The 13,803-nt window shown below is 39.9% G+C and overlaps 1 protein-coding gene across 3 annotated transcripts in view; it reads right to left on the bottom strand.

Annotated features, from left to right (window-relative positions):
* LOC121962721 (histone deacetylase 4-like) overlaps window positions 1–13,803 on the bottom strand; it is an 80,115-nt gene that overhangs the window by 27,582 nt on the left and 38,730 nt on the right. For all 3 annotated transcript variants that reach the window (XM_088074317.1, XM_088074316.1, XM_088074318.1), the window contains 3 exons: window positions 11,940–12,090; window positions 9,326–9,449; window positions 6,848–6,966 (listed from right to left, as the gene is read on the bottom strand). In XM_088074317.1, coding sequence (XP_087930443.1) covers window positions 6,848–6,966; window positions 9,326–9,449; window positions 11,940–12,090 — 394 coding nt within the window. The remainder of the gene's footprint in view (window positions 1–6,847; window positions 6,967–9,325; window positions 9,450–11,939; window positions 12,091–13,803) is intronic.

Here is a 13,803-nt window from a genome sequence, read left to right as displayed (position 1 = left end):
TGTGAAAGTACAGTAGCACAAAGCGGGAGAGAGAAATCAGTCCAGATGGAGTCAGACCAACTAATGTCAGTAGAGACAGTTTACTACAAATAAACATTTCTGAAGCTGCCTTTCGCTGAATCTGATTTTCAGATCTTTGGAAACAATTAAGATGACAAAGTATTGTGTAAAAAATAAAACTGAGGGCCACAAAAATCTAGATAAACAGGGTATAATGGACAACTCTACCTAACAAAGCCAAAACACTGTGACTAAAGATTTTGTCAAAATTAAGTTAAGATCAAAAACTTGACTTTTTGACTTGTTTTACCATATACCATTATACTGTGATATTCTAACAGAAAAAGTGAAATTTGCAGCACCTACAACAGACACAGTCGATGTTGCTGCAAATCATTAACATATCCCAGGCTGTCACAATAATATTAAAAAAACACCTTTGCATGTGGCGTATATTGAAAATAATTCAGTTTTTGTGGGGAATTTTTAAATCTAAAAACTTGGTATTTAAATGATTTAATTCAGAAAATGTATTAATATTTAATATTTATGATTAGGACTGATGTTGGTTCAAGAATTAACTCAATGAAAGTAGTGAATAATATTAATGTATAATATTTTTTAAAGCTTGATTTAAAAAGCGCATTTTGTGTGCAGAGCAAGGCGAGTGTGCGTAATATTAAAGGGGGCCCTAAGGGTTAATCACTCAAATTTGGCTCAGTGGTTAATAACACATGTTTTCTGCAGCAAGACAAACTCAGAACACCTTTCTTTTTACTTCACGCAGACTTTAAAGAGGACATTTTTTTACACAATTCTGGTCACGATCAAGGCTGAATATATGATATTACAACCTTGATGTCACAACAAAAAAAGTTCCAGCAATTAATGTGAAATGATAAAAGCTATTTTGCCACGATTTTATCTGAGGAATATCTGTGTCTGTAGTGAGAAAATAGGGACAGTAATTAGGCTGTTGAGGAGGACTAATTAGGTTTTTCGAAAACAAAATTTAAAAGTGTAAATGTACCCCAAATCATGAGAGAAAAGGGAGAGTCGAAACAAAATGGATGGGACAGAGGTTTTCACTGCTCTTTGAGTCGACTGAAGAAAAAACTGAAGGTGGTACCAACAGAAAGACAACTTTTAAGATAGAAGGTGGTGTTCAAATTCATTCATGAATATTACTGCAGTCTATAACTAGAACTCATACCTTTAGTTCATGACCTCCACATGAACTGATCACTTTTTTGAACTACTTTGTGCAAATGTAAAGGCTTGGTTACACGCAGTAGGGAAGCATGAGCACTTGCAAAGATACATGATATCAATGCACAGATGGAGCATTGTCGGCATGTTGACATGGGCCTCACAGCAGAGGTTAAAGGCTGCATATGTGAGTGACATCCTGCATTCAGACAGCCGCATGTTGCTTTGTATTCTCGGATGGGCTTCTCAGTCTGCTTATCAACCAACGCCATGTATTGTACAGTACCAGTCTGCCTATGTGCCATTGTGTCCATGTGAAGGGCTGGCTGCCCCAGTTAGGCTACAAAAAGACACATTTGCTCATCAGTGAAAAGACAGGAACAGTATGCCTACCTCCGCCTCATCAAAGAGCACAGAGTCAAAGGGCCTCAAATTTTCCCACCCTGTCTTCATCTTTCAGAGGCATTCATGTGTATGTAAGAACATGCTCCAGACAAGGCATATTGTATGTGATGCTCTCTCACCCTGAAATGTTCACTGTATATGAACAGTTAATGATTTTAAAGGCTTCCACTTTTCCAGGAAACACCTCTTGTCACGCAACTCTTTTCCTACTACACATTCAGATGATCACATTTTGTCATGAGGCCGTCCCTCCAGCATGTTGCAGCAACTGACACAGATTCAGCGAATCTCTGTGAATTCTTCATGGCGTTGCAATTTTGCCCAATCACTGCAACTTTAATGCAAAGTTGACTATTTAAAATGGGTAATATCTCATTTCACTGTTGTGCCATATGCAGCGCATTGATTCACTCATCCACCCGCTTTCTCTTTCTATATAGGCGCTTGAACACAGAGATTGTGCTACAGGGCCGCAACAAAGTCAGACGTCATATACAGAACAGCAAGGCGGCATAACGGTGTGAGATTCCCACCTTGAACAGGCAGTGTAAATGCAGCTTATGTTTATCATGAGCAGGGTTTCCACACATTCATTTATTCGTGGCAGCCACCACAAATAAAACATCTCAATTTGGTACTGAGGAATAAAAATAAATCATGAGGAGCTGCACTGCGTTCATGGACCTGCAAAAAGTGCAAATTTAGAGATGGGGCACAGAATGATTAAAAAAAGGGGGCAAACACACACAAGATAAAGTAAAAATTAATGGGAGGTTTGCTGATATCATGCATCATCCCCACATCTCTTCAACCGATATCTCCAACACTCTGTGGCTCACATCAAAACAATTTACACTGATAAAAATAAAAAGGTAAGAGGAAAAATATGTAGTTTTGATTTTGAGGTGAACTGTCCCTTTAAGATTGACATTTTTGATATTTTTTATGGTCTGCATATTTTCAGCAGTATCCATTCAGTGTATTTATACTCTGTAATATCCTTCTTCTACAGTATTTTTCACTGTTAGTTGGACTGAAAGTGAGCGATGCAGCTCATAATTCAGCATTACTGTTTGTAATTTTATTTCACTGTTTACTGTTCACTCTGCTTACACCGTATCAGAGCTGTATCCAATTACTGTCATAAAGCATTTTTATATTAATCTGTTGTCGCGCTTTTCTCATTGTGCTTTGGATGAGATTTAACGGCTTCACTAAATTTCTAAAATGTAGAAGACGAGATGGGAGATGCACAAAAGAGCGCTGTTACTTCCTTTGACCGTTGCTGGGAGCCCTGGGTGCCAGTCCTCTGCTTTATGGCCCGGCGGTGATATAAAAGAGCCTCTAACCTCTCCGGAGCTGGCATTACCATAAGTAAACCCCGCAAAGCACGTCATCGCTGTGGGCAAATATCAGGGTGGCACAGGTTCTCTCCTCTCTCACAATCCTCAGCCTTATAGAAAGCAAGCGACGAACTGACACTCCAGGGACGATCTTTTCGCTCTCTGCAACCTTCCCGCCTTTTTTCCCTTTCTCTACAGGCAGCAAGTTCTCGGGAGTGTAGCATAATTTTACCACTTACTGGACGTAGTTTAACCCTTTAAAACCTGTAGTGACATCAGTTTTCTTGAGCTGCCTTTAGATGCGTTTCAGAAAGTATTTGACCCTTTGAAACCAGAGCAAATTGGTTTTATTTCTTTTGAAAACATGGGGGGAAAGGGGCAATGACCACGTTAAAAATAAGAAGTAAAAAGTGACAAGGGACTACCCTAAAAATTAGATTTCAAAAAGAAGGGACCACTATTGGAAAAAAAATTATTTAATGGAAAGAAAATTCAGAAAACTATATTTTCTGTCTATTTTGTACTTAGAAAGAAGGAGAGATGCTCTGTATAATAAAAGGTAGGTCAGGTGCTCATGGAAAATGTGACACAACTTGTTGATTAGGAAGGAAATCCAGGCACAAAAGTGAGAAAAACGTGGGGGAAGTACAATAAAAAAGCCTTTATTATAGTGGCTAAATCATTATCAACATTTAAAGTGTCTGCCCTCTGTAGGCTGAATCCTTTGCAGCGGCCCGGGTTCGATTCCAGCTTGCAGTCCTTTGCTGTATGTCATCCCCCTTTCCTGTCACTCTAAAGCTGTGCTTTAATAAAGACATGAAAAGCTAAAAAATAATCTAAAAAAAAACAAACATTTTTTGTCTACCTCAGGGCTTTGAAACATAACATAATATGCCACTACAATAAAAGCTTTTAAATGCTTTTTTACTTTTTTTTTGCTAATATTTGGGCTACATCTTGTTGAGTTGCCTTCCCCTAATGTTTTTGAAAGAGCACAGACCAGTGTGTTTAAGTTTCAAATGGTTAAATCCTGCTTGCAAGCTCCTCTGGTCTGTACTCTCCTGTTCTGTTGCTCGACTTTGGTTTTGCTTGACAAAAAAAAAGTGTTTTGAGGTCATTTAAATGGTCAGTGAAGCCACCAAAAGCTTTCCCAGTCTCATCTTCCTCTCTCCATCTTCCTGTTTATCACTGTCGTATGGTCTCCTCTTCCCTCCCTTTTCACTCTTCAGTTTCTCCTCTTTCCTCCCTCTCTTCTCCTCTCCCGGGGTGGAATGTGGCTGTGTGGGCCAGTGTCAACTGTGGTCTATCTGCCGTCGCAGCCAGCAGCCCGACGGCAGAGTCAACAGGGCTGGAGCGCTGGCTGCAGCCGCCTGCAGCCGCCGCTGCGCTAAGTGAATAATTGCACTGTAAGACGACCGCTGCTTCACTGCTACACCACCTCACACACCACTCTCACTTTACGCACACAGAGCTGTACACACACCTGACAAAAACACACTGCAAACAGCTGGTTTTACTCTGTAGAGGCTTCTGTACTTTGAAGCCAGAAGACGTTAGATTGTAGGCTGCAAGGAAATTTTATTCCAGTGGTACGTTCCGCAGCGCTGAAATTACTTTTGACAAGATTTGTCACCCATTTAAAAGAAAACATGGTGCTCTCTGCATGGGTACAGTCACTGCTTGAAACAGCAGTGTTTCTGCGTTTACTTTTATGTACAGCACAAGATTACAACGTCCTGGACAGATAAAGGACAATAAGATTACAGTAAAAGTGAAATAAAACTAATTTAAAGCCAGTTTAAATCAGGACATGTAATTACCCTGCCTCCTGTTTTTGTAAGATCAAGGTGGTCAATTGAGTTCTTGGAAAATACAGCAAATAATTATGAGGTGCATGTCTGGGCATAAAAAACAGGAATAAAAGTGTAATTTAAAGAAATTGATTCATTCTTGCTGAGGCTCCTGAGTTAATAAATGGCTGCTGTGAAATTCAAATCAGACTTAGAAGCCCCCAGAGTATTTACGACCTCCTGTTGGACCAGAATATAGTTGAAATTTGTTTTTTTACAAGATGAAAGAGATCAGTTGATTTCTTCAGATGGGCAAACACTGAACTGAATTTGAGCCCATTTTAAAGGTGTTGTTTAATTCCATCTCCTACTGTACGTGTAAACTGTCTGCGATGTAAAGCCGATTTATGTGCGATCATCAATCCACGACCCGAGTGCTCACACTGTATGTGTAAAATAGGCCATAAAACTGTTAGACGGCTCATTTGGACCATTCAGTCTATTGACAACTGTCAATAAAGATTTGTTTGAAAGCTCAGGGGTTGGAGAAAGGCAGAAGTTTGCTTGTTAGCAGTGATATGGTTCACAACGATGGAGAGACAGATGTTCCAAAAAGGCTTAAAAAGTCAATTTTTCTCTATCATGCACGCACACACGCACACACACACACACACACACACACACACACACACACACGAGTTAGCAAGTCAGTCGCATCAACAAACTAGCCGGCTATCCGCTACAATGTACAATTGATTGATTGAAAGGCAGGGTCTTGGGGAATCGACTCATGCCCTCTGCTTCAACTGTGCAAGAGCCTACAATGGCTGATTGAACTTTCTGACATGTCAGAAATTCATCCGAACATCCAAGTGCCAGTTGACGGCGGTGTGGTTCACCTGACTGATTCACGCTACCCCTTGTGCCGCTACCGCTGGTTTTACTCCATCCTCCAAAAAATAATCTTAAAAAAAAAACAGCGTCCTACGAAGCTAAAATTCAGTCTGCCACCAAAATTTATCGTGTGGCTAAAAGCTGGGTTCAGAAAGGGGCTCAAATTGCATAGGGTATGCTATCTTTATAAAGTGCAACAAATAATGAGTTAAATGGATGGACACAAAGACACAAATAAGAGTTTGCGTCATGAAAAAACACAGAAAGATTTCATTTTTGTAGCATACACCCATTAGTAGTGGATCAATTCTTGCATGTTCTATATTTGTTTTCGGCCACATCTCCTATCAGCATTTAACATAAAAAATATTGCATGTCCAAGACAGTGAGTAAACAGAACAGAGGTCTAATGGGTTTACTGTGTGTGAATCATCAGCATAACAGTGAAAAGAAATATTGCGGTTGTGAATTACTTGACCCAGAGGTATCATGCAGATTAAAAACAATAAAGGGCCGAGAACAGAACCCTGGGGAACCCCAAAAGTAATTGTTGCACTGCTTGAAGAGATGTTCCCAACAGACGCAGCCCTCAAATAGGATCTGTCAGAGCCAGGTAGTTTTACTATGCAATCATCAAACAAATTAAAGGCAGCAGAAAGGTCCAGCAACACAGAAGAGTACAACAGCAAACAACAGAGTGCTGCTGAAAGCCTCAAATCTGAAAGGACGTGAGCTAAATACATATACTGTCCTCTCTAAATTATTTTCTAAAAAGAGCAAGTTTGATATAATCTGTAATTATTAGCACTGTCAGTGTTAAGAACAAGTTTCTAAAGACGCTGCAGAACAACAGCTGATTTAAAACAACCCCTGAGGATAAGAAACTATTAAAATCTAATAAACATCAGGTGCTAAAATGTTAAAAAACCTCTCTCCCTCGATCGAACTCTCACTCTATTGAACTCTTGAACCACCTACGCTTCTACTCTCTCTAACACTCTCATGTGGGGTACGCTGGGAGACCCTGACAGCCTAATGTGGATGTGATTAATGGTGCAGAGCTCTGATGCCGTCTAAATTATGCTAGACGTGAGTCTGCATAGCGGCTACTGGGCGTTACAGTTGTGTGTGTGTGTGTAATCCTCTCTGAATGTGAAATAGACAGCTCTGCACATCCAAAACGAAGTGTGTAAGTGTGTGATGTACCTGTCTTTCGCAGTGGGAAGTCGTCCCGGGGGTTGTAGACACCGAGCACAGGGTGATTGTAGGTGGAAACACCAGTCTGTGGAGGCGAGCTCTGGTCCAGAGAGCTATGTTGAGTTTTGCTGCAAAACAAAAACACAGTGTTAAAGGTGTGATCAAGATCACAAAATCATATGAGACAAGGCTCATAACTATGCGGACATGTGACTGCACAAGTAATCCGAAACAAAGTCACTAACTTCATGGCTGTCAAAGATCTGTATGATTAACGCATCATGCAAATCCTTTGGCAGGGCCGCAGACATGTGCTGCCATCTGCTCGCTGCCTACAGAATAAGGTGGTGTTTGTAGGCAAAGTTAAGCCGAGCTGGCTTCGGACCAAATGCATGTTCCTGACAAGCGGATGTACACACGCATCTCTTCCAAAACTGAGGGGGCAGATGAGTCCAATGAGTGGAGAGAGAAAGGCATAGAAGAGGAGAGACGGGCAGATATAGAAAGAGAAAGTTTGTATTACTTTGAGCTGTTGAAAGTCAGTGCTTGTGGGTGTTTCATTGGGTCACACATCAAGATTATGTAACATTGTTTATCTTGTTATGTGTTTGCATTTTATGGTGTTAGTACTTTTATTGTGCCGAATGAAATGCATAATCATTGAGAAAATACTTAGGAAATTATGTCCAACGCTCAACTACGATGTTAAAATATTTTTTTTAGCTATTTCAGCAGCGGTAGTGGAAAGTGTCTGGTGTATTTACTGCACGTTGTGACGATTTGCGGCTCTGTTGTTACAGTGTGGTGTAGGAAGTTAAAACTGTATGATTTTATGCAAATGTTCTGGCAAATTTCATAATGTGATTAATATAATATTATGATTATAAACAGACTAACTGAGCCGTTACTGTCTGCTGTGTGAAATTATCTACTGAGCTCATGTCAGTGTCTGCAGTTGGAAGGGTTGAGCAGCCACACTGTGTTTGTTTGCCAGAATGCGCATGTGTTTTTTTGGGGTGACGAGAGGACAAAAGCTAAACCTGTGCCAACATGACAACACTTCACATTTTAAGCTGATGAAAAAGGAGACCTAACTGGCTGAAAGTGCCATCTTGAGCTATATAGTATGAACTTTCCAGTAAATATTCCAATATAAAACATGTCTTTTCTGTTTAAAAACAGTAACGTTACAAACATAGAGAGAGAAAGTTGGCTATTAACCCATTTTTTAAACGTCTACGTCTTTGGTCTGATCTCAAGCACACAGCTGACAGCTACGTGGACACGTAAGACACGGTGTCATTATGTTTCACTCAGGAGCTGTGGTACAATTTGGTATACTGGTCCCACGTTTGGCTCACTATCAAACTGGTTGAAACATTTTCACACCTGCCGACCCTACTGTACTGTAGAGTCTACTGTTTTACAATACTTGTACTCAAATACATATCAGCCGTTGTACTTTTTCACTCCACTACACTGATCTGATGGTAACTATTTTCTGTTGTTGTTGTTTGTAATTTTTTCTCATACAAAACAAATAATCAGTTTCTAAAGCATGATGCTATTAGTATTTTTTACTCAACCAATTATTGGCTGCAATATTCAGCATTTTTATGATCATCTCACCTTTTTTTCATCTGATAGCCAATAAAATAAATGAATCTCCTGCCTTTGTCTGCAGTCATCTCTCCACTGACTTGTTCAGTATCCCATAAACAGCACTATCTAATTGGTTGGTTTTTAAAATGAAATTAAACAGGATGCACTAAGGTTTTCATTATTATTCCAAATGTATACTGATTCCAAATATCAGTTATGAGTCTTGGTGATTACTAATAATCGGTTTTACAATCGTCCCTAAAAAACATATCAGTCAATCCCCAAGATTTTCATTAGTGCATTACTACTTTAACATAAGTTAAGGACCTGAATATTTCCTCCACAGCTGCAAACCAGGGAGGAGAAATAACCTCTAATCTGAGACAAGCAATACAAATACTAAAAAGAAATGTAGTATTTAATTCAAGTAACCGCCATTGGTTTGCATAACCATGTTTCCATGTTACTCACACAATGAAAGCACGTGACAGAGCGAACAAAGAGGAAACAGCAAGTGTACACACCTGCAAAGGGCTGCAGAGAGGCTACAATAAGCATTCAAGGCTGAGCCTTCAGTGTTAGAGCCCCTATCATCAGCTTCCAATATCCTGCCCTCCTGTGTGTGAATGTGAGTGTATCTGTTTCATAACCCTGTCAGGCTCACACAGTGTGGCAGGTGAGGAAGACGGGAGGCTCACTGATAGATTATGACACATATGATACATTATTCAGCTGCAATCAGACAGAAATAACAATGATCTAAAGTTAGCTTTTACCGTATTCTACCGTTTAAAATCATCAGCTGAGAGTTCAATCTTAAAGTAGCTTTAAAGGTTCAACTTTGCTTCTTCAGCTTACTTAAATCAAGAAATAACTGTGACTCACCGGTACCAGTAGGGCGCGTCATTGTGGAGGCCTCCTTGGTTGAGGCTCCGCTGGGCCAACGCCTTCTTCTTGTTCAGGACAAACTCCTGGAGACGCATCTTCACCTCCGTACTCGCCACAGCACCTAAAAAGAGAAGAAGAAATTGAGATTTATACGCCAGCTGGCCCCAAAACAACGTTTTTTTTTTTCTTTTTTTTACAATTTAAAAATTGTAGCATGTTTTAAGTGCAATAACTAGTAGCACCAACTGACTGTCACAGCCCTGTGAAAAAAGCAGCGTTACTATGGGCACTTGAATGATTGAAATGATTCAATCACCAAAATTACACTCAAACAAGGAACATTTTCAACTCAGCATCCAGTTTTCACAATTTATTTCCTTTCAAATAGTTTTTCATTTGAAATAAATAAAAAAAAACCACAAAGGAAAGTTTAGGATTCCTAAATTTAACTGAACAGCATGAGTTTGTAATGACTGAACCACCAAAAGTTTGAGTTTTATAATAACTCAAATTTTGACTTTTTTTTGCAGGGATCTCTTGGATTTATTACACTGAGGACAGCAGAGTACGATATCAGGCGATGACCTTATCAAGAGCCACTGGAAGAAAATCTATCTGAAAATATTTTGATAAAAGTTCAATCAAATTTCTGCCTCTCCATTTTGCAAAATTGCTACCTTTTTCTGTTTTATTGTAAGTGTAAATTAATTATTTGGGTACTTTACTGTCTGAGGGCATCACCTTAGGCTTTATAAAACTGATATTTGAAGACCAAGCAATTAATCATCCATTAAGAACACAATAAGTGAATTAAAGCTGAGGTAGGGAGTTTTATTCTGATGTAATTTAGCAAAAATCCCAAAACAAACTTTGAACATATTTCAATTTAGAGACTTCTGCAGCTCCTCTTTGCTATGTTTTCAGGGTTTAGAAACTCTAGCTTGTGAAGGGAGACTCTGATCAATGACAGGTCATTTCAGAGAGAGGCCGTTTTGTATTGGCTCTTCTACTAATGCACATGCGCGTATTTCTTCCTTCTTCTTTTTTTTACATTTCTTCTTTCATTGCTCATTATTGTTTTTAAAAAAAACTGCTCAGGTTTCAAAGGTTTAACCATAATTTGTCTGAACCTGATTTTAACCCAAGTCTTTAGAGACTTGCATTTTGTCCTCATAATGTGACTGTGAAAGCAAAATTATGTCCCCACAACATGAGTAATTCACATTCACAAACACACGACTCACACGGATGCAGCCTGGATCTGTAACCACTTTCCATATAGTGTGTAAACTGCTCTCAAGGACTCCTGTCCACTCGCTTTCAATGAACTGTTGAGAGACATCCAGCAGGCAGCGGTAATAACTTGGCTTAGCCCTCGCCAAGGCCACCGGCTAATACAGCTCGTTTACCACGGTAAATACACAGGTTCTCCAAGTAAAATGGAAATACACAGACATGTAAACACACACACACACACACACACACACACACACACACACACACACACACACACACACACACACACACACACACACACACACACACACACACACACACACACACAGTGAATACTGATCTCAACGGTCCTTTCAACCATGGAGCGTTTTGAATGCAGAGTTCTTGCTGAGCAGTTCAGACCCACCAAACAGGGGAAACTCAACTTTTGTGTATCGTCTGCAGTGGAGTGTGGGGGTCCCGAAAACATCTACTGATACATTCAGACAGCAGGCAGTTTCAGGTTAAAGAGTGAAAACAGTGGGTTGTTTCTTATTCTGTTTCCCCTGGTATCTTTAGTGCAGAAGAGGCATCAAACCTTCTACAGTCATCTCGCTAACATCCGCTCTCTCTTATTTTCTTTCCTCCAGTATTTGTTGCTGTTCTAAACTAATGTCAATACAAGTTTTAAAGGGTTACAGGAACAGTGTGTAAAATTTAGGGGGATTTGGTGGCTGCTCGCAGTAAGAATTGCAGATTTTAACCAGCTGAAACTTCTCCAAGTTAAAAGTTTGGGGAGCCAAATAACCTGCAGAGATATCTTCATCTCCAATACAAACAGACCAGGTGATTAAAACAGCTAAAAACACTGAATGAAACAGTCTCACATTACAAATCACTGTTTTTCCGATGATGGTAGGCATGTCACATGACGGGCCGCTCGCCCAGCACCTGCTAGGCGGTTGTCAGGGCGAGAACCACGTGGTGGTGTGAAAGCCCCTTTAAGGACGTAACATGCTTGGGCGCTAATGCATAGAAAACTATTCAAACTGTTGTGTGCGCCTTTTCGTAGGTTAGCATGCAAACCATTGGATACGTTGAGGAAACGTTGAAACAGCTCATTCTAAAGTGACGAAAACACAGCAATTCTTATTTTTAGGTGATAACACACAAAAGAAATCTTTCTTATTATACTACATTTTATTTCTGCTAACATATCTCTCCAAATTCTACATACTGGACCTTTCAATTTCAACTGTGCACTTTAGGTTATATGTTAATATATCGGATATGGAAAAAAAAAAGTTTTGAGCTGTTTTAGTGTTCTGGTGGACAAAATTAGGATTTAGTGCTTCTAAATTTACCATCTTGCTTCATTACTGATTCTGAAACTTACTCTCTTGTCCCCGCTCCTTGTTCTTGAGCAGCAGCAGTTTCTGCTCCCGCTGCTGTTTCTCCAGCTCCTGCTCCAAACGGTGGTTCTCCATCTTCCTCTGGTGCTCCAGCAGCTCCTGCTGGTGCTTCAACGCCAGGAGCTCTTGTTGCTGCTGTAGGAAGACACATCAGAATGAGGTCAGTAAAAACTTCCAGCAACATATTAAAACTTCTTGCAAACATTGTATATCAGCAGACACTTTTTAATCCTTCTTAGCTGCGAGATAAGATCATTTCGTCGGGATAACTTCTTGTTTTCCGATGCAGTTAATTCATTACTTTCCTAAACCCTTTGAAACCCAAGCAAATTGGCCTTTTTTCTTTCAAAGACATGGGAGGAAGGCAACGAAAGGAGAAATTACCCCCCCAAAATAGCAATAAGTAAGTAAAAAGAAGAAAATTACTTGAAAATTAGAAAATAAAAAAAAGTAAAAAAAAAAAAAAACCCAAAGGAAACAAGATTTGGAAAACTGCCTAAAAATGATTATAATTCTGTAACATCATTTTTCGATTATGTTATAACAGTAATTATAGAAATATTATTTTCTTTCTTTTTTTTTGCCCTTGACATTTTACCCTAGCTTTTAAAAAAATATCTCGTGGAGCATTTCTTACCAAGTTGTTCATGTCCTGTTTTCTTACATTTTTGAAAGAAATCACACCAATTAGCACAGGGTTCAAAGGTTTAAATACCTGAATACAAGAGAGCCGTCTGAAAGCAGCACAGGAAAAACTAATGTCAATCCAGGTTTCAAAGGGTTAAACATCTATTTACATTCAACTCATGGTCTGCTTAAGTCGCCATCTGATATAATTAACTCTGACAGCTGTTTGAAGCAATAAAATAAAACCTTTGCAATTCTATAAAAACCTCAGGCCACAAGCTTAAGCCTTTAAATAAATATAAACAATTTAACCGGCGATGAGGCTTTCGCAAGACACATAATCCAATCTGCTCACTTCCTCATCATTTCAGAAAAGAGCGAGAAGAGCATCTGTTAAATGCTTTAAATGCAAAACCTTCCTCTGGCTTTTACACTGAAGGAACAAACACGACTCCGTTCGCCCTTTAACCGAAAAGGTCAAAAATAAAATGTGCTCACAAACACCTCCTCATCTCATCCTGTCCTGTCCTTGAACGAGACCCAGAACTCACAGTGAGTCACTGTGGATAAGAGCATCAATTACACAAACGCACACTGAAAGCTGCTTTGAGACATGTCTTCGACCTACAGCACCAAATCAAGAGTCCCAATTACTCTTTAATGTCTTTGTAATATACAATAAATAGGCAAGCTGTCTGCGCTTGCACTTCGCCGACTCCATAATGACCTCTTTCTGACGTGCCAAGGAACCCTCTTCTTCGCCTTATCATCACACGCCCAATGGCAATATTTGATCAGTTTACTGTAACTGCATGTAATCAACTTCTTTTAAACGCGGTAAATAGGCGCTCAGTAGCCGAGACATGCTCTTGTGTTGACTGTGAGGGCCAATCAAATGTTTGAGACGAGTCTGAGAATAAATTAGTGGCTGAAGGTGAGAGGAAGGTGAGGCGGAGCTCGTGAGAAAAGCACATCGGCGCTCTGGCTCGCTTCCAGCTCAGAGCCTCCGTACTTTTTTTTGCCATTCAATCAACGTTGGGGATTGGGGATTGAGTGGGTGGGAAGGCTCAAAGTAACCTCCCCACCCACATGCACACACACACACACACAAACACCCAAAACCCCTGTGGCTCGAAAGACCGGAGATACACACACAGAATTCCCCTTTTGACTGTGAAGAGCTTCAGGCTTCAATTCATGAGGGTTCCCTGTTGTCCACAT

Source organism: Plectropomus leopardus, chromosome 24, assembly GCF_026936395.1.
Source record: "Plectropomus leopardus strain MGB_pleo_1.0 chromosome 24, ASM2693639v1, whole genome shotgun sequence".
In the NCBI taxonomy this organism is placed as follows: domain Eukaryota; kingdom Metazoa; phylum Chordata; class Actinopteri; order Perciformes; family Serranidae; genus Plectropomus; species Plectropomus leopardus.
Note: the sequence above shows the minus strand (reverse complement) of the source record. Positions and strands in the feature narration are given on the sequence as shown.